The sequence below is a fragment of the Dasypus novemcinctus genome, chromosome 1, assembly GCF_030445035.2.
Source record: "Dasypus novemcinctus isolate mDasNov1 chromosome 1, mDasNov1.1.hap2, whole genome shotgun sequence".
Lineage (NCBI taxonomy): Eukaryota > Metazoa > Chordata > Mammalia > Cingulata > Dasypodidae > Dasypus > Dasypus novemcinctus.
Window position 1 is genome coordinate 104,228,953 of NC_080673.1, and position 22,890 is coordinate 104,251,842.

The 22,890-nt window shown below is 34.0% G+C and overlaps 1 protein-coding gene across 10 annotated transcripts in view; it reads right to left on the reverse strand.

The window, feature by feature from the left end:
• The window catches only part of RAP1GDS1 (Rap1 GTPase-GDP dissociation stimulator 1), a 200,816-nt gene that overhangs the window by 100,317 nt on the left and 77,609 nt on the right, over nt 1-22,890 (reverse strand). For all 10 annotated transcript variants that reach the window (XM_058295181.2, XM_058295199.1, XM_058295208.1 and 7 more), the window contains one exon: nt 16,654-16,779. In XM_058295181.2, coding sequence (XP_058151164.1) covers nt 16,654-16,779 — 126 coding nt within the window. The remainder of the gene's footprint in view (nt 1-16,653; nt 16,780-22,890) is intronic.

Sequence of the window (22,890 nt, forward strand, 5' to 3'; positions counted from 1 at the left end):
TTTATGAACTTTTGGGAGATACCTCTTACGTTTCATACCCTGAGCTCAGTGCTGGGACTACAAAAATAATTAATTTATACTTCTATTGGGTAAGGGAAGGAGGGCAGAGTATGAAGGAAAACATTTAGGCAATAAGCACAATTGAGTATTCAGCGTACAATGTAAGCACGAATAAGAAAATTGGTTTTATCTAGAAGGATCAGAAAAAAATTCAATCATATTTCCCAGAATGAAATCTTTCAAACCCTTATTGACAAATATGTATGTTTTCAAAAGCATGCATTTTTTAAAAGATTGAGTTTAAATTGTTCTCCTTATTAACTCATTGAAAAAAATTACATACATTTAAATTATATAATTGATGAGTTTTGATAATTCTATACACCCTGTGTGATAGTTTGAATTTTGTGATTCCTAGAAAAATTATGTTAAATTAATCCATTCCTATGGGTGTAGGGCCCCTCTGATTACATTAAATTCAGTTAAGGACCTTAGTGTTAGATCACTCCATTAGATTGATTTAAGGTTTTTGCTTGGATATCAGTGAGGCATGACCCAGGGGAGGTCTCTGTCTTCTTGCTGGGTCTTAAGCTGAGAACTGGAAGCAGAGACACAAAGGCAGCTTAGCCATTTTGACCCTAGCATGTGAGAGAGAGGATTCCAGGTTTGCTTACAGCTGCAGAAAGAGAAACCCTGAATACCACAAGTCGGCAAGACCCAGGGAGAGATACCTGATGACCTACAGGCAATCTTGGGGAGAGAGCAGGGCAGCTGAGGCTGAGAAAGGAGGCCCAGAAAGAGGTAAGTCATATGCTTGATTGCCCATAGCTGAGCTTGAGGAGCCTGGAGAGGAAGGCAAGGACCTTGGAAGAGATCAGCTGCCATCTTGTCTTGCCATGTGGCAGGATGTCAGTATCACCAGTAGCTGACTCTGTTGAGAAAGCATCTCTGACCATGCCTTGATTTATATATTTCACAGCCTCAGAACTGTAAGATTTTCCCCTAATAAAATTCCCATTATAAAAACCAACACATTTCTGGTATATTGCACTGGAAGCCTATTAGCAAATGAAAACACCCTGGAAACAATTACCACAATAAAGATACCAAATAGTTTCATCATAACCAAAAGATTTCTTAAGCTCCTTTGCAAACCATCTCTACCTCCACCCCTGGCCCCAAACAATCACTGGTCTATTTTCTATCATTATAGATTAGTCTGCATTTTATGTAAATGGATTCAAACAGGATGTACTCTTTTACGTGTGGCTTCTTTGATTCAGTCTAATAATTTTGATACTCATCCACAATATGTACTTGATCTATTCTTTATGGTTGAACAGTATTCCATTGCATGGATATACTGTGTGGTTTTTTGGTTGTTGTTTTTAATCCATTCACCTACATTGGTGGACATTCAGTTGTTTACAGTTTTTGGTTATTGTCAATAAAGTTACACTGAACATTCATGTACAAGTCTTTGGACAACTATCTAGGAATGAAATCCTTGGAGCTTATGGTAGCTACATGTTTATGAATGTATGGTTATAAAGCATTATATTTGAAAGAAGAATCTGATATGCCACTGAAAAGATATATTTAATTCTTGAGAAATGACAATGTTTTATAAACCTGTGTATTAAGAGGTACTTAAAGTGTATCAAACAGAACTGAAACCTTAAATGCTTCTTATCTGCAAAGCATAGGGTTTCTTCTCCAAAATTGCAGAATATACATGATAGGTTAGAGTCTAACTCCCAGAGATTCTGATTTATTGGTGTTAGGGTTTGGTGAAGAAAATGTACTTTGAAAAAGTGTCCCAAGGGTGTCAGATGCATACTTTGGTCAAGAATGACTATTTTATAACGTACAGCACTTTCAAATATAATTTTTTTGATTGTATTAACTGGAGCATTTCATGATTTTGCTAAATACCTTCAATGGCTCACCATTCTACAAAACTGACTTTATTTTATTTTTTTAAAGACTTATTTATTTTCCCCCTTCCTCCTTATCCTCCTCCCACCCTGCTGTTTTTGCTGTCTGTGTTGTCTTCTCTTCTCATTTTCTCTCCTCTAGGATTCACCAGGATTCGATCCTGGAGACCCCTGATGTGGAGAGAGATTCCCTGTCAAATGCTCCACCTCAGTTCTTGATTTCTGCTGCACTTCACCTTGACTTTCCCCTTGTCTCTCTTTTGATGCGTCATCATCTCACTGCGTGACTCACTTGTGCAGGCACTGCCTCACCAAGGAGGAGCATGCACTCACGACGCTGGCACTCATGCAGGCATGCTTTCTCTTCTTCTTTTTCACCAGGAGGCCCCAGGGATCAAACCAGGGTCCTCCCATATGGTAGGCAGAAGCTCTATCAGTTGAGCCACATCCGCTTCCCCAAAACTGATTTTAAATGTATAACTTTTCTAATTAATTTTACAATAGTATAATCATCCAAATCACAGAATGAGAAAAAAAAATCAGTGCTAAATGAAAGAGGGGTTGCTAAGTAATAAAATCCTTAGAAATAACTACTAAGAAATTCAGGACTGCAAAGAAAAGAAGGCAACTAGACCATATGGAAGAATGAAACAATTACTGCCACTTTCAGAAATCATTAAATATTTTTATCTGGAGGTTTGGTTGTCAGTTAATGTTAACATTAAGTTACTTGAAAAAAAAATTGGCCATGAGTCTCACTCACTTATGGCTTCCAATCCCAACCTGAAACACATCATTTGGCATATCCCCATTCTTTTATTTTTTTATTATAAGACACTGTATAATAGTGGTCTAACAAAGATTAGGTTATACAAATAACATATATTAAAACCTTATTAACTGGACCATTCTATTTTGTGTTGAAGAGAGGAAAATTGACCAACCTGGCATTCACTTCAAATGACAAGTTGTTCAAAGGAAAGAGTCTGTTAGTTTCTGGGTTTTTAAATTTTATTACTGCTTCTTTTCAGGATGTTTTTCAGGTCACTGAGAAAAAAAATTTTTTTGCTGTTTATTTGGCACTTTAAAATGGATTTGTTGCTTTATGCTCCTATTTATTTGAAGCCCGGTAGGAGAAGAAATTTTGTTAGTGAGCTGTATTAGTCAGCAAAAGGGGTGCTGATGTAAAGTACCAGTAATCTGCTGGCTTTTATAAAGGGCATTTATTTGGGATAGAAGCTTACAGTTACAAGGCCCTAAAAAGTCCAACTCAAGGTTACTTCCTTACCAAACTTTGTTGCCACATGTTGAAGCAATATTGTGGGCAATGTCTGCGAGGGTTCAGCCTTCCTCTTCCCTCTTAAGGTTCCGTGGGTCCAGCTTCTTCCAATCTCAGCTGTAGGCTGGCATAGGGGTTGTTTCTTTCTGGGCTCAGCTGCTCTGGTCTCCTCACAAGGTCAATGTAAACTATCAGGCGAATGGCTCATCTCTCTTCCCAGAGCCTCTGCTGTGTATCTTCTTTGTGAATCTATTTCTGTGTGTTTCCTTGATTGCCGTTTATACAGTCCACAAAGGGAGTGGGGACTCAAACTGAGTTGCCCCAATGAAGTGGTCAAATCAAAGTCCTAATCTTAAAATAATCAAAGGCATCTCAGCTGAATCTAATATAATTAAAGGGTAGCATACCCAGAGGAAAAGACCAATTTACTAACATAATCTCTTTGAAATTCATATATAATCTCAAACTGCCACATGAGATACATAAAGAGAAAAGCTTGTTTCCTATGCCAATAAATTTCAAAGGGTGTATCAATCAGTAAAAGTTGAGCAAAACTGAATTACCATTTTAAAAATATGCAGGTGTGTGTAAGTTCTTTTATATCTGTCTTCATTTGAGGAAAAGAAAAATTCTTTTCAGGACAATTAGTAAATTAGTAAAACAGTATAATTTTATTTTTTACTATCTATACACCTTGTGTGTAAAGGAAATAGTACAAAGCAACAGATATTTGTCTGAAAACATGAGGGGTATGCCTATATTTTTCCTATGTGATTTACTGAAAATATCAAAACTCTCAGATTCGTAACTGGATTTCCTTAGTTTTACTAAGAATCCTAATGAAAATGTCGTCTATTTCCCAACAGGAAGAGAATATGGAAATATCAAGAATAAAGGATCAAATATAAAAGCATGTCCTATTCACACACACTTTTGTGTTTTAATAAATATTTTATATTTGGAAAAATGGAAAAGGCTTATCTTCCATCACTTGATTCTGCTCCATTTTCTTTCAATTAGATAAAGCTAATTCTTATACTTTATAACATATTAAACAAAATGTTGATTTAGGATTAGATTTTAGTTAAATTCTTAGAATAATATTCCTTTATCTGCATCCAAAGAGCTCAACTATTAATAATGAAGCAGGGAAGTGGATGTAGTTCAAGCAATTGAATCCCCACCTACCACATGCCAGATCCCAGGTTCAGTTCCTGGTACCTCCTGGAGAAGACAAGCAAGACAGCAAGTTGGTGCGATCAGCAGGCATGGCAAGATGATGCAACAAGGAGACACAAAGAGCAAAGACAATGAGAGAGACAACAAAGCAGGGAGCTGAGGTGGCTCAAGCGATTGAGTGCTTCTCTCCCACATGGGAGTTCCAAAGTTTGGTTCCTGGTGCCTCCTAAAGAGAAGATGAGCAGACACAAAACACAAAGCAAATGGGAACAGAGGGCAGAGAGTGATGCAAATGAGGGGGCGGAGGAATAAATTAATTAAAAATAAATCTTTAGATGGGACGGATTTCAGATGACCTTTAAAGTCCCTTCCATTAAACATTTTTTTATGAATTGTTCTTTTCCCTTAAGCTTTTTAATTTCTCATGGTTCCCTGAATCTACATTTACTATCAAAGCAACAACATCTGAACATTTTGCTAAATGCAAGACTATTTTTAAATTTTGAATACTTATCCCAAAACTGTGTAACAATATAAAGATATAGAAATTGACCATTTGCCATTTCTTCTTGTTTCTACTAAGAATCTCAGATTTCCTCCCAGGAAAACAGAAACAAAAACCAAGCAGCAACAACAAAACCCAGAAAAACAAAACTATCTATGTTCTTTCTTTTACTGGTAAGGGGCACCACTCTCTGTGGAGAAGTAAGTCCCATATCTGGTAATCACTTCCTTTCCTTCATTCCCAATCCAATCCATTATTCTAAATATTTCCCAAATTATTCTGATTCTATCTTCACTACCAAATCCTAATCCAAGTCACTATTATCTCTTGCCCAGACAACTACAAGGTATTTTAATTGGTCTCTATGATTCCACTCTTAACTTCTATTCTTCTCAATCCATTTTTCAGGCATCACTTCCTTGCTTCTGATGACTTATTACTCTAGAATGACCTAACAGGCTCTGCCTGATCTAGGTCTTGCTTATTTCTTCAATCATATCGTTTTATACAAAACACTCCCTGGTCACTGCATCTCAGACACCTGATGGGCTGTGGAATACACCAAGTCCTTTTGCCTGTCAGTGCTTTGCAATTGTTACCCTTCTACATGGAATATTCTCCTGCTTTTCTTTAACATGTTAGTTCATTCTCATTTTTCAGACCTCAGTTCAAATAACATCCTCGAGGGGACTTTTCCACTTTCCATTACATCAGCATGTTTACTTCCTTGAGGTTAATCATCACAATCTGTAAATACCTTGTTTTGTGGTTATTTATTGTCTATCTCCTCCTGTGCAAGTTCCACTAGGATAGAGACTTCTTGTTCTTATTCTCTACTGTCATTTCCATCACTGGCATAGTGTTCTGAAAACAGTGGGCTCACTTAATATTTGATTAAATGATATGATGTATATAAACACCAAAGAACACTACAGAATACAGTGTGAATTTTCACATTTACTTATTATCACTAGTGGAAAAATACTCATATCGTATGACCCATGGCATAGGTACAGACATTCCACAGGCAGTAATTAATATAAATACATATCTGCAATGATAAAAGAGTGCTTTAAATTCTAATATCATTCAGTAGAGAGAAAATTTTTCTGTCATATAGAAAGCTACTTAACACAGGAAGGTTCAATAGGTTAAATCTATGCTATCTTACTATGGTAGCATGTCTTCTTTGATTTTTATATGCAGTCCTCAGCATCATACTCTATCTGGATTCAAGATAAACATTTTGCAAATGACAAAGGATTATCCCCCAAAATAGGTACTCTAGACCTTGAAACACATGGTATAAATGTATTTTCTCAATAAATAAATTTTGTAAGTGCAACCATTACTTTATGTGAGCTATATTCTCAAGGAGGGAAAAGAATAATCATTTTTGGTATTAAAAATGGGGTCTTCATACTCATAAAAATGCTGGTAATAAAGACCTAAATCATTAGGAATAGCATTGTTTTTGTAAGTTAGATGATTGTTTTGGCTGTTCTGATAAGCCTGATTATAAAGGATTCTTTTTTCTTGTATCTTCCTAAATAGATTGCTTTTTAATTTTGCCAAGAGTTATTTTATTATCGTGGAGCAAGGAAAATGGTAAATAGACATACCCACAAGGGTTTTCAGGATAAAGTCAAAACGCATTTAGGTATTCTACTAGGGAAGAAAATTAAATTCTGATGCTTACATTCCTCCCTATAATTTTGCCAAAATACTGCATATTTCTGTTATGTACCTTAGATAATATTCAAACATAGTTTAAGCATTTAAATGAAAAATCTGAACTCATCACCATCTTTTCTGAAATTCAAAAAGCAATTTTATTCACGTTCCAGGTGCAGGTAAAATGCATGAAAGACTAGACATAAAAGCAGAAGCTATAAATAAAACACCAGTGAAATTACAAAAATGAGTCATGAAGAAAAAGCCATCGTGACCATTAAATACGCACATATCAAGAAAAGCAGCAGAAAAATTGCAATTTTGTGATACCGATTTTAATTTTGCCATTATACAGAAAAATGTCAATTTATATATTTATAAATTTATATTTATAATGTAGGATCAAGGGAAGAAGAAAAGGTATAAAATCTTTCATTTCCCAAAGCACTAGTTCCAGGTTGTACTTTAAAAATAGGTCATATTTATATGTCCATCATAGCATTTGATGGACACAACTTTGGTGTGACTGTTGGTATTAGTATTAATTTCTTTAGTCCAATAGATGCTGGCATTGAATCAAAATTGTTTGGGAATTCTACTTTTTCAAAAATTATTTGTATAATAATAAAACATCCATAAATAATCACACACTTGCTGAGGAAATTATTTGAGTTTCTCTATGTCCTGTCTTTGTATATTTCTATATTATAATTCTATTAGCAAAAGACTAAATATCTGTTGTTCATAACAATTTACAGAAAAATTTAATTTAGTTTCATAAAAATTACCTAAAATGGCATCTAAACAAGATTCATATAACAATATAAATAACTGATTGCTCCAACTTTTTAGTCCAATTGCGCAAGATCCAATTAAGTTTTATACCAAATACTTTAAATATAAGATGTTTCTGTACCATTTCATTCTTTAAAAAATTATGCTAGACTATATATATGTTTGTGTGTATATACATTAATGTATAGTTAGGATTTAGAATTTAATCTGAACTGATTACAGTACAATTTCTCAAAGAGCACAAACATTCTGACTAATCAGGGATAATGTGAATTATTCACCTTTAAATAGTACTCATTTTTAATATTTCCATCCAGTCAAGACAAATATCCCCAATTTGTTATGAGATAACTTTGATTAAAAGCAGATAAAGTTCTCTGTAGTTAACTACTTGGTTACAAACAAGAAAATTAGAAAAATAAAAACCTTCTTAAGTTGACAAGGTTTCAATAAGCAGACTAGCTGTTTTATGGTCACAATGTCTAAACTTTTTCTTCATCTTTCAGAGGTAAAATTATAGTAGTAAAGGTGGGGGAGGACACATTTAAACAATAAAAACAACAAAAAAGCTCTTTTTTTAAACAATAAAAACAACAAAAAAGCTCTTTTTACTATTAGACTTTCCCCACCCTGGTTAAGACTTGTTAATCAAGAAAGACAAATTCCAAAGGCTTTGATTTAGAGACTAGTAGGGAACTTTATCCAAGTAACAAATAAATAATAATTTGGTGACCATCTATGCCAGTATTTACCACATCACATCTGGACTATAATAGCTTCCTCATATCTCTCCCTCATGTCCCTTCACATTCCAAACCAAACTTTGCTGAAAATACCAATTTCTTCACATTACTTTCATTCTCTTTCCTGTCCACATGTGAAAGTACATAGTAACTCCTCAGCCTATGCACACTTTTAAGTGCACAACACATTAAATGGGTACAAAATTAAGATGTGTGGCCACAGTAGAACTCTACTACCACTTGGTTATTCTAAAAATCTTAACTTTGTGACTATTTATACTATGTTCATAGCTTCAGCTATGAACTTTTCCCTGACACAAGTTTCCTACCATCACCTTGCTGCTGACTATTATTAACAGATGGGCTTGACCCCTACACTTCACTGGTAGGATGGAGGTTATACCAGAGACACTCCCTGCTGCCCTCTTTAATACCTCAAAATTTTCTATACTCTCCTTTACCTTCTCTCTTTTTCCCAAAGGCAGAAAAGTCCTTTCCCATTGTAATACCAACTGTTTACTTTGGTTTATGACTTCATTTCTTCTTATTTAATCTTTAATCTTCTCCATGGATTATCCCTTCTCTAGGAATTTTACTCTGTCCTTGTCCATAGGGGGTCTAGCCTAAAAAAATATATTCAGGTCTTTAATGTACAATGTAACTCTCACAATGCTGCCTTTTCCACTACTATCATCTCTTATCATTAAACTTCTAGAAATGCCTTAATTTCCTTATCACTCACTCTACCCCCTTAAAATTTGACTTTTTTTTCTCTGCAAGACTCAAATGGATTAAAAAAAAAAAAGAATGTTGAGTGAAGCAAGTCAGACACAATGGACAAATACTGTATGATTGCATTACTATGAACTAAATACATAATGGAACAACATATTGTATGATTCCATTTATGTAAAATGTAAATATAAATCAATTTATAGAGATAAAAAAACGAGCAGTGCTCAAATGGCCAAACTTGACAATACTAGATACTGTTTATCACCCAACTCTTTACGAATCATGACAATAAACTTGTTTTTCTCAAATCTTTCAGTGCTTTTTCACAAACGCCTTCATTTCTGCTATATTTGAAGGAGAACTGTTGCCTTATAATTTCCTTTAAAGATTTCTACCACTCCCATGGAAATATCACTCCCAAATGAATGGATCCCAAAGCTCAGTCATCTAAAAGTGCCAAGAGCATCTTAAGGTCAACTGGCCTCCAAACACAGCCATGTGGTCAAGATCTATTTCTGCTGTTGATGTCTCACAGATTTGACTCCTTCCTCTTCTGTAAAATCTAATTAAATTCTTACACACACACACACACTCACACCCCATTACCTCCTATTTTCTTTTCTATTTGTTCTTCAAGCTTGAAAAGAAACAAGAGTCATCTAATTATTCTTCATCTAGTCCACTATCTGATGACTTTTAACTAGGGATATACATCAGAATCACCTAGGGGGCTTTTGCAGAAGATATGATAGGTTGGATTCTAACTCCTAGAGATTCTGATTTACTGGTTTTATAGTGTGGTGAAGAAAATGTATTTTGAAAAAGCTCCCCAAGTGTTTCAGATGCACACTCTGGTCAAGAATGATTGCCTATTTTGTTAAGTATTTTTAAAAATACAGCACTTTCAAATTCATTTTTTCTATGGTATTAATTTCAGCATTTCACTCTGCTAAATACCTTCAAAAGCTCCCCATTATACAAGACCTTTCCCAATCTAGACATCACCATATTATTTACCTTTAAAATGCCTTTCTGTGCTTCTGAAGTCTGTTAATTCTCTATTCACAGGTCTAAATTCTATGCAGATCAAATGTTTCCTTCTCCATGAATACCACTGGATGAGCTCTCTCCTTAAACTATATTTTGTACTCCCTTACAACATTTATCGTACATGCTTTATTACCCTGAAAGTACTGTAACTTCCTAAATATAGGAGGCATGAAAAAAATACTTGTTAGATGGTTAAGTAAAAGAATGACTATTAGGAAAACCATTTTTCTCCTCCTATTATTTGCATTGGCTTTCTAATCCAAAGGTTTATAAATTATAAATTATTTATAAGCTGATTCTGACTGACCAGAAATCTCTGAAGTAAAGGCTTGTGGTCCAATACAGAAATTCTCCTAAGGTTAGGACTAAACCTATCAATACAGATATTATTCAAAAGGAGACAAGAGCTAGTAAATCATTACCTGTTGATTTATCTGTTCTACAGACTGGGGCCCCAAAATTATGAAATCCTTCTCCCCAAATCTTATTTTGGGGCTGTCAGTTTTAAATGATTTCTTCCTAAAAGACAAATTTGGAAGAGGAAAAGCTGAAGCAATTTTGCCCTTCACTTTAATTAGACAAACCCAATAAAAATATTGTTGTGGGTCATGCTTTAGAAAAGAAACAAGGTGAACTCCCACAGAAGAGAAAATGAATGCCTCCTGGATATGTGGGCATTTGAAAAAATTTTACTTTGAAATAATTATACTCATAGGAACTGGTATAAAAAACAGTACAGGAAGGTATACCATTCAGTCAGCTTCCTACAATAGTAAAATTTACTTGAGTCTAGTAGAATATCACAACTAGGAAATTAACATTGGTACAACCTATGCATTTTATTCAGATTTCACCGGTTTTTACACGTACTCATGTGTGTATATGTCTCCATGTAAGCTTCTATGCAATTCTATGACATGTATAGATTCGTGTGACTACCACTAATGTGCAGTACTTTAAAATATCTACTTTCATGTAAATCAGAACTTTATTATATTGATACTTGGTTTATAAATGAAAATTAATATTATTTGGTCTCAAAAAACATAACTTGGATACATTATACAACACTTAGAAATTGACCAGGTATAATGTATGCAAAGTCAAACAGTATTTTTGTTTAAAACTAAACTAAGAAATAGATTAAGTTAAAACATCTTCAAATTTTTAAGATCTATGTTTGAAGTCAGTTCATCAAACAGCAACGCATCTGGACTTAATTACCAGACAGAACTATCTTCACTGAAGTACTCAGAATTACCTCTTAGATTCTGTTGAAGATCAGTACAAGAAACAATCAGAAGTGAAAACATTTAGTCAGCTTTTGTAGAATCATTATTGAAGATACTGTCCATAATGCTAGTGAATATTCTTTACATATTTTAACTAGGGATGAGTACAGAATCTTTCAGGAAGCTGATAACATCCTGAAGACAAATTCCTCCTAGCATTTTGGTCTCAACAGTTTTTTGTTTGATTGAATAACTGGAATATTTCTCTTTAGAATAAAATAAAAATTACATAACATGTGAAGTTCTTTTTTTTTCACGTAAGGTGGGAAAAACCTCAAGTTAAATTAGTACTTATATATAGTAATTATATTATCCCTGATTCCTACAAGATTTATCTTTGCCTCTACAAGGATTCTGCCTTTATACCTTTACGTTAAATATCTTGGGTATATTAGTCTATTATTACATTATATCATAGCACTCTTTTCAGAAATAATGACCATAGTAATTCCTTTGCATTGCATTTTCTAATTTTATCATACTTTTGTGTGTAAATCTTATTTAATCCACACAACACACCCACTTGTTACCAATGAGATAAATAAAAATTCAGAAAGATTTAGTGACATCTTAAGAGGTAACGGTAGACCTGGAACTCCTAAATTTGCAATACCTGCCTTCAAGGAAGCATATTAAAATTGTTTTCATTTATAATTAAACTAAGTTTAAAATGAGCTATATTTCTTTTCTAAGCAATACATTATTTGCTGAGTTCCTAAAAATGGCTATAGTTCATACCAATCCTTTTCTGATCATTCCTTTAATTTTCATCAGAAACCACATATTTTGTTTGTACATGTCCTTAAGTTGTGCTTCCTTGTCCATTTTATTTTCTCTAGCATATTAAAGTCTCTTTAAAGGTACAAAACTTTTTTGGAGACTCTGACAGTGTTACTGAACATCTACCTGAAACTATTCATTTAGGATGCCCTCACAACAGAGCAATTTCATGTGATAATCATCATTACTATCTCTATGAGTAGTATTTATACATACAGTTGTTATTCTCACGTACATAATGGACTGATAATAAATGCATTCATGAAATACAACAAATTGATGAAAATTTAGGAATCTTAATTTTAGGACGCTTGTTAGCTGATAATCTATTTTATTTTAAAACTGAGAACAAGTAGGACAAATATACAGATGTGCAACACCTTTTAATAATAATCAAAAAACCTAAGCATATCACTGAAATAAACATTTATTTAATTTTTAATTTTTAAAGGAGGTACCAGGGATTGAACCAGGGACCTCAAACATGCAAAGCAGGCACTCAACCACTGAGCTACACCTGCTCCCGTTATTTATTTTAAATGCTGACATAAATAGTTGCCTGTTGAATATAACTGCTGAATATACACTTTGATCATTTATAAAAATTTTAGAGCTTGTCTGTTAAATATTAACACATACTTATCTGACCACTTTACATTACTAATTTTGTAGAATTACTGCTAATTATTTTTTGATATTTTACAGTCAGAACTATGAATTCTTTATAAAAACAGTGAGAATAACAAATATTCAAATTTCAATGCATATATTTGGGCACCTTTCACACTGAATTTGAAGTCAAGGAGATAAACAATATTATTTCACTTCATAAAAACTTATTTTGGCAGTCTTTATTACAGCCTTACTTACCAGTAAGAATTTTATTTTGTATTTCATCTAAGATAGCATGAAATCACTGAAAACGCTTACCAGTTAAACTTAAGTATCCATTTTTCTTTATAATAGAACTAGTTATATAATAACAAGCATTAATTTTAATTCTGTAAAGAGGCATATTAGTTTAATTTTAACATGTATTAATTTGATTTATATATTATTCTTCCTTGTGACTATTAAAAAACACAAAAACTTTACTTCTTGTAATCATTTCCTTCTATCCTATACTAAGTATCTTTTAATCAGTGTGTCACATGTTCAATTATCTCATGAACTTAAGCAGTAACATCTACAAAGAAAATGCAACCTCCAATCACAATTTTATCCTTCGGAATTAATTATAAATATGAGTAAGAGGCTATTAAAAAATACAAGATCATTCAAATATAGCAGCAATTCAAAATGTGCACAGTTGTATAAACAAAGCTAATCAATGAAAGAAGGGAATACTATAAAGAAGACCATGTAAGGGAGGGGAGAAAAATGCATTTTTTCCCCATATCACCTTTGAGAATGATGTATAATTAAATAGGCCAAGGTTTGCATATCTGAAATTTAAAGCTACCTGTCTTTATTTAAAGCCACACCTCCTAACATAACCCAGCACACACAGCTTTGCTGATTCTACTCTAAATTGAAATACAATTTCTCTTTCATCTTTGATCTGAGAGATAAACCTCTCATGAAAAGACTTATTTGGCAAAGTTTTAAAGGTTAGGAGAATTTTAAAATATTGCTTATATGAGAAGTCTGTTTGGACACTTGGAAAGAGAAATCCATAACTAAGGTCCCTTGGAACTCTCCGGGAGAAAAGAAAGAATAGGCATTTTAAAATGAAAAATGTTCCAAGTCACTGATTCTTTCCATCTCTGTATGTAAGAGAAAGACTGGGATTCAAAAAGATCATCAGCAATAAAGTCTCATTCTGTCCTATTTAGCAGTTATATAGGTCTGTTCACTGACGTTAAGATTATATAAGACAGTTTTCTTCCACCAGGAATATTCCTAAAATGGGCACTGTTGAGCCTGGTAAAACTGAAATCTGACCTATTTTTGTCAAAAGGTTTGCATGGATTTTATGATGAGAGCAATTCCTTCTATAGCTGGAGTTCTCCTCCTTTTAAATATGTAAATATGTTAACAAATTCTTTACTCTTTGGGTGTAGAAATTAAAATCTATAAAAAATATATGAATTTCTCAAATTTTATCTCCAACAGTGAATTTTATAGTACTTTCTATATATATCAGCTTCACTATCTATGGTAAGCCTAGTCTGTTCCTGAATAAACTCACTCTAAAAAATTATTCATTTGGAGTTTGGAGCATATTTATAATGTATAAGTGAACTGAAGGGTCTGCTGGTAAGTTTGATAAAACATAAACATGTGAACTTTAAAACACACTTTATTTGGAAGAAAAAGATTCCTTGTATTTATAAATCTGTCATGTATAGCTTTTGATACATAATGAAACATTATGTTCTTGAGATGGAAGAAGGATAAAAATTAATTAAAATTGAAAACATTAAATACTTTTTAAAGAGCGAAATTTAATTTCTGGGTTCTTTAAAATTCCCAATTGTCATAAAATGTAATGAAAAATGCCTTTCAAATAAATTCACAAATCAAGTACATGGCATTACATTTATAGACTTTAACATCATCCTTATAATTCCAATGCAGGCATTATGGTTTTCCTATAAATGACTGTTTTGGAGAAGTCTCTAAAAATTTCACAGAAATTTAATTTTAAATAAAAGGGTAAGAAAGCATGAAGTTTTATGGAAAATACATGCATAATACAGCATCGTAAAAGGAACACATTTTCACCACGATTTACAGTAATAAACCACTTCTTACATTAATTCGTTTTTAATATTAACTTCATTTTTCTTAAATAAGGTTTAAAAGTACAAAAGATATTCTGTATCCACTATGCTTAACTATAATTTCCATTGAACTGAATGATGAAGTGTTTATAAATATTTGTATATGAATGAAACAAACAATAAAAACCCAGCTTAACTTCATAGCCTAATGCATATCCATAGAATTTTATACTTTTGCATACCTTGTAAGAAGGACATAAATGGTTATCATAAATACTGTAATAATGGACTTTGGTTTCATAAAAATTATATTATTATTAATTAGTCATTTATTACCCTAACTTCAAGGCTTCTTTTGAGTTCATAGGAAATAAAATTACTCTATAACCATAAAAATCTTAGCAATATAAGACAAAAGATCACCATGGGTATTCTTTCTTCTTTGCCAACAGCAAGCGAAACTCCAGGACGAAAGTACTCAAACCAGATAATATTTCTTATTTTCAAACAATGCAAAATTCAAGGATAACTAAACTGAACACGGTTTAAAGAATATTTTTGGTAGCCTTAAATTCTATTAATAAACAAAGAAGGATAAGAATTAACAGTAATGAGCAATATTCGCCATGCACACATCAACAACCTTTAACAATTACTCTGCATAAGTCTTTTAAATATATGTTAAAATTAACCATGTAAAATATACATTAAATAGTTCATTCTTGAAGCCGAGATTGTAAGCCATGCTGCTTCATTAAAACCCTAAATAAGAAAAAACATAAAGCACTAGAGTTTTATTAAATAAAGCTAATGCCCTAGGATAAAAAGAACTGGGATAAGGAGCAGATAGCTAAATAATCTGCAGTTTTGAGAACTGGAAACTGTAATTTAAAATTCATATGAAGACATCCTTGTCCGCAGATATAATATAATGTATCAGATAAGTAATAAGCAAAGTAGAAACAAATGTGGCTAGCCTTACCAGGACTGCTATATACAAGTTATAACTGATGACAGTTCATTTTTCTCTACTTCCTTCTTATATTATAAATGAATATGTTTATGACTCCATTTTCTACCTGGATTAAATGCATGAATCACTTTTTGAATCATTATATTATAAGAGAGTCATGTCTTTTGTATTTATAACACAATTTATCTTCAAAAATGAGTTATAGACTCAATGGGGAAAATAAGCATTAAAAGTTATCTTACTTACATAAATAGAACAGAAATATCTAAGTTTTAAAGGTGAATGATGAAATATGTGTTTTGAGCTCAAAAAATAGAAATCTAAGGAAAATCAGAATAAGCCTAATTAAACTGATTTTTTCTGTATTTTGCTTTTATATATGTAGTAAGGGGATATAAAAAATGTAATGTTTTTGCAATATACCCTTTCAAGAGTTCTTGCTTTCTCTTTGCCTACGAGAATAGTGAATTACAGAAGGCAGTGAGGATGACAATGATAGAAATGACAAATAGAAATTGAGCCAATGTAAATGCAGTGGGTCAATCTAGCTTTGAAGAAGATAATGCTTTTTTTTACTAATGGTTTTATAAAACCGAAAGTAATTACAAATATATTTGGACTAGGAAACTTTAAAAAACTGTTTATAAGCATTCTCTTTCACAGATAGTACTTCAATAAAACCTCTTTGAAAAGATACATTTTATCTAAATCTAAAAGTTCTAATTTCTTAAACATTGAGTTACTCTCCTCTGAAAAAATCATTTTTGTTAACAGAGGAAAAGAATTAATTTCCTATAATTCTTTAGTTAACAATAATATGGCAAAAATTTCCATTAGTTCTGTTTAATGAGCAGATCTAAATCCTACTGGCCCATGTTAGTATCTTAGCCTAGAAAAGTCAGTGCTAATACCAAAAGCAAAATTAATAGAATCAGAGTTCTTAAACAAAAATGCCTATGTAAATTATTGGTATTCCAATACTTACGGCTATCATAACATATATTTCCTAGAGCTCTGCCTGTTTGAAGCAGCACTTCCTGGTCTTTGCTATTTAGCAGCTGCACCAGTGGTGAAATCAATCCAGCATCGACACATGGAATTCGCATAAATTCTGAAAATAAGAGACATGTAATTAGAAATATAAAGATTTACAACTCATATAAATCATCTCCTTTAATAAAATAAATACTATCAAAAAGCTTAAGGTGTCTTGGTGGTAGGGTGATGTATGGGAGTCTTATATAATGAATGACATGCATGTTTTCTTTGTAAGTTCATAATTTTTACTATGTGCTTATTGTTTATGTATGATCATGTATAAATGATATATTTCAATAGTTGTCTTACTTTTGAAGTGCACATTTCTGTTCAAAAGTACCCTGTTATAACCTACTAGATAGTTCACAAATTAAGTACACAAAAATAAGTGGGCTGTATTTTTCTTTGCAGATAGTTTCAGCCATAAGCCAAAAAGATATTTAATTGGGAGTAGATGTGGTTCAAGCAGTTGGGCACCCACCTCCTACATGGGAGGTCCTGGGTTCGGTTGCTGGTGCCTCCTAAAGAAGACAAGTAGACAACAAGTGGATACAACAAGGAGACACAATGAGCAGACAACAAGCAAACTGACAAGGGAGCCATCTGGAGGGGGAAAGATATTTATTAACTTTCATCATACTGAATTTATCACTATCTTCTTATAACTGGATGTGTTTTGAAAGCAACATGTAATGAAAGAAATCTGGCAATATTCTTTTTATTGCCCTGATAATTAAAATAATTGTCTAACTTCTTTCATTGTATGTTCTCTAAAATGACAAAACATAAATTTGTAAAAAAGATTCCTGTGAATCACTACATTTTCAATTGGTAAGACTTAGTGGAATAATCTACACCTTATCTCAAACCCTACCCATTATTAAGAAGTCATTTTATGATAGTTCACTCATATATCTGTTATTGTACCCAGGTAGTCATACGTCCAGAAAAACACCAAACGTTAAGCTTCTATATACTTCAAACTCATTATTTTCCCTTAGCTTTACAGCATACCATTCTCTATTTATTGGCTCCCAATGATATCACCATCATGATTAGAAATAAACTTTTTTACAGTGTCTCATGATGGGCCACTAAAAAAAAAAGGATAATGATATTTACTTGATGAAAGTTCTCCAATAATCAACATTAGAATTGTCATTTTGGACCTCACAACTTACAGTAAGGATGTTTTGGTCAATAAAGTTACTCAAGAAAGAACTAATTCCTTGACATACAAAGAGACCTTCTTAAAAAAAATCACTACCTTTTCAATCTCACTTTCAAATGAGTCCTCTTTAATTTTTCCATTTGCAATATCATGAGCAATCCCCCATCTCTCTCTCTTCATTTCTAACTTCCTAGAGCATACCATATTGGGCTGTTAAGTGAGCTGTTATGTCTGAACCAACTTTTTTCCCACTATCTAAGATACCGATTAAGACACAGATGTTTTCCTGTTTATTTAAAGAATTCCATTCCTATCATGTGTCTTTCATATTTATCACAATACTAGTGAAAATCTTCCTTAATTTGAAGTTCCAAGATTGAGAGTACTTCCTGCATCTAAGGCTAACCTTTAGGGTTACCTTTGGTAGTTTATTAAGTCAGAGTGTGAGATAGGCCACCACCTTCTGGCAAAATTAATTATGCTGTTTACTTCCATGAATTCAATGACAATCTACAGAAGGTGACACATCAATTTATTTGTCTACCTCTTACATTAATGATTACTTTAGAATCTTTATAAATTTCAAATGTAAAATGAATATGCAAACAACTCAAATTAGTATAAAGACAGAGATGTTCATTATCCTTTTTTACTTCTCCCTATGCTTAGTTTCTAATAGTGTGATTAGTTCAATGACTATTAAAACAAGAAATCTGGGAGGAATTTCTGGTTTGCACCCTATTTCACAAAGGAAACGTGTAGTTTTATCTTTTTTATTTTTTGTTTTGTTGTTGCTATTTTTCAGAGAGCAACACTGATGAATTAATATTTTCCTTTGCCCTTTATCCTTTGTCTAAATGATACCAATATACCTCTTAAAATTTTGACTTTACAAGCAACAGCTTCAGGTATTCTTTTTTTTTTTTCTCTTTTGTTTCTTTCCTTCAGTATTCTTGAAAGGATGGAGGGTAAATAATTATAGGAAAATTATGGAATCAAATAAAACTGTTTCAAAGTATTCTTTATTCAAAAGCATGTAAAGACAGAACAAAGCTAGTGTCTTCCGCAGCTTTTAATCAATGTAAAGGCAACTGTGCCAGTCCCTGGAGAAAGTCCTTCAATAAGCTTTTACTTTTCACCCATTTACTGTTCAACTGAGGGATGGCAGCTCCCCTTAGTTAATTTTAAAGACATGAAGTTACCATGCTTCAGATGGATATATGTGAGAAAAACATACCAGATATCCATCAGAAATGTTTAAAATATTATACATATATAGTATATTGAAGAGGCTTCGGAATGGCTGCCATGGCAATCCTTGTTCAGAGGAACTCTTACTATATACCATATGCTACCTTCACACTGCATGAGCTCTCTTTCTGGTCACAGCTGACAGGACTCTGACTCAAGTCAGTAGTGGCTGGACAATAACCTATTAAGTGGTCAAATCTGAAAAAGCTACTAAACAGGGCAATGGTCATGAACTAAAAAAATCAGATCCTTTCTCTTGGGATTCTGAATTCCAGACAGAGGAAAAAGTATTTTGGGAGGGATGGGTAGTGGTGGTGGTGGTAGTAGTGGGGCAGATAATGACCGGGAGACTGAAAACAAAATTACAGAAAGACAATGAGTAGAAATCAGAAAGCAGAAACCATCAAGCAACAGAAAGCAGAAACTTTTAACATTTACACATATGGGTGTGTCTATATACAACAAATTATTTTTATGTTTTCCATAATATGTAGACATTCAATACAGAGATTTTGAGGAACAGGTTCTACTCTTACCTCACTATTAATCCAAATTTACTAACATAAACTTTATTTCTTCCTAATGGTAAGAATGTAACAAAATATTCACTTAAATGCTTGTTGACAGACTATTTCTATGTCTTTCTAAATCCAGAGTGCTAATTCCTTAGTCCTTTGCTTTTTTCTTTCCCAAACCTACCTAAAATACATGTTCACATTCACTATCATCAATAAATGACAGGCTGCAATGAAAACCATGAAATAAAATTATTTTTATACTAAAATTTATAAAACTCCCTTTTTTGGTTCTATAATTACCAAACATTTTTAAAAGCAGATATACATATTTTCCATTTTAAGCTATCTGAGGAAATGAAATTCTATTTTGACACTCTTGTAATCCAAAACGTGCAGTCAAATGAAAACACTGAGATATAGTCTACCTTAATGTTTGTCGAACTAAGAGTACATTCAGAGTCTGAATTTTCTCTAATAAGTTACCTCCCTATATTAACTTTTAGCCTTTTATATTTTTCTTTGTGAGAACAAGGAAAAATGTAAGGCATGAATATAAAAGAATGAGTAAACATTTATATGTGGGTTGTTGAACTGATATTATTTTTCATTCACAGTTTACCTGCATTGCTCATTTGTAAAGATAATATTAAAAAATGATTTAGACACTAGGTCCATTGCTTGTTCACAAAATGGCTCAGGTTAAATGTCCTACACAGAAGTGCCAAGGAATACTATAAAATACCTAACAAACATGGTATATTTTCTGATATCAATTTTACTCAAAGATTTTTCTAGGGCATACATGCATTTTACACTAAAATAAATGTACTACATAGGTTATAGAAGGAAAAATTACAATAAATTTCAAGGACAAAACAGGAGACTTTCCTGCTCCTGGCAGCAGTTTCCCTCCCTTTCCAGACCACTCTGGGAGTGCACTTACACTCTTTTGTTCTTTCTTCCTTTTTTTTTTTCAAATTTCTCTCCGTCCCCCCCCCCCCCCCCCAGTTGTCTGCTCTCTGTGTCCATTCGCTGTGTGTTCTTGTGTGACCGCTTCTATCCTTATCAGCGGCACCGGGAATGTATGTTTCCTTTTGTTGCAACATCTTGTTGTGTCAGCTCTCCGTGTGTGTGGCACCATTCTCGGGCAGGCTGCACTTTTGCGCTGGGCAGCTCTCCTTAGGGGGTGCACTCCTTGTGCATGGGGCTCCCCTACGCCAGGGACACGCCTGCGAGGCAGGGCACTCCTTGCGTGCATCAGCACTGTGCATGGGCCAGCTCCAAGAGGCCCGGGGTTTGAACCACAGACCTCCCATGTGGTAGGCAGACGCCCTATCCATTGGGCCAAGTCCACTTGCCTCTTTTGTTCTTAAGAACATTTAGGCCCACACTCGCTGGCTCTCTGCTCAGCCTCTGGGTTCCCCCTTTTTTTTTTTTTCCTTCCCTGTATCATCATCTGTTTTGCCTCTCTTCCTTTCTTGCTCTGCTGCCCTGCGATGTGACAAGGCCGAATCTTCTTCCCACTAGGCCCTTTCTTCTTCTCCCCACCCAGCCTTTCTTTTTCTAGCTGCGCTGTTCTTTTTCTCTCTGGCAGCAGCCACTGCTGCACAGCTGGTGTTGGTGCTGTGCTTTTCTCCCCACATCGTCCCTGCAGCCTATGGCTCAGGGTGCCTTGGATATTTCTGCTCAAGGGAACCACATTCCTCTTTAAAATTTCCACTGAAAAAGAGAAGAGGCTTTGGGCCGTTATCTCATGGCAAACTTTCTGATCTAGTAAGTATACAACTTACCCAGAGGGCCTAAGAGAAGTGCTGTATTGAGAGCAGTTTGACTTTAAAACTGAGCCTCCTTGGGAACCTAGCTGATGATAGAGGGGTTCCGTCTCCTAACGTGTCCATGGAGGTCTTCACTTCAGAAATCCAAGACTTATATTCTTCCAGCTTGGTGTCAAGTGGGCTGCTGCTGCCAGAATTATCTTGTGATTATCTGAGAGATGTATCAGTTTCTTCTGAAGTACAATCAACTGCAGAAGCCTTTGTAGCAGATGTGTAACAAGGCAAGTGCTCAGCTGCTACAGCCACTACTCCTGGAGCTACTTTTTCAATGAACCTGAGGACTCTGTGGCCTCATGAAAGGCTCAGGGAGCAGTGTGGGGTTCTTTGGAGCCTTTTACTTGGGTAGCTCTTCATGAAAAATGTATTATCAAAAAATACCAAAAATGAAGGTATAAATAAGGAATGTTTTACCTATTTTTTCTCCCCAGCTGTGAACTCCAAGAGGAAATTTATGAAATGAATGTAATTACAGCAACTGTATTAGTGTAAAATGAGCTGAGCTTTCTCTATTTCCATTTATTGATAAGGTGTTTGGTTGTGAAAAGGGAATGAATAAAGGCTTTTGTGAGTAGAGAGGAAAAAGAACATTTAGGTGGAAGAGAATGATAAACACTATTGCAATCTGATACAGTAAAGGTAGAAAAAAATTGTTTATCTACATGATGATCCAAATTACTGATTCCATACTGCTTTAAACTACGACTTGGTTCTCAAACTTTATATGCATCAGAATCACCTTGAGAGGAACACAGGAAGATGGATGAGTAAGAAGCTCCAAAAGTTAGTCCCTTCACAAGAATAACTATTAAACAGGCAGGTACTGTCTAAATCAACAATTTCCAAACTCCAGAGTCAGCAGAACACTGTACAACATGCAAGGAAGAGTAGGAGGAAGAGGCTGATAAATTAGTAAATACTAGTAAATGGCTCCTTCTGCCAGCTTGCTGGTGCCAGGAAGGGATATAAAAATCCACTTCCCTAAGACCTGGGGGTGGGCATGCGCTAACTGCTGACCATAGCTTTTGATTATATACTTTGGAGTACTGAGGGCAGCCATTCATGGGCAGGTCAAGAAAGCACAGATTTGAGGAGCTAAAGATTATAAAGCAAACAAAAAAAAAAAAAAAAAAAGAGAAGATCCTAGTGCTCTTCTGGCCTCAACCTATCCACAGGGTAGTTTGGCACTGGACAAGAACCCCTACAGGGCTCCCTGGCTTTTTTCCTCCAATTGAGAGAAAGAGAAGGAAAACTCCTCTTGGGTATGAGACAATAAAAGCAGTATAAGAAATAATTGCGGTAGATGGCCTGGAGCAATGCTTACAAGTCAAAGGCCCTAAGTGGGACAACCTGAAGAGGTAGAAGTTGTAATAGAAAGGAAAAGGACACATGTAAACAGGGTAGAAATCCTA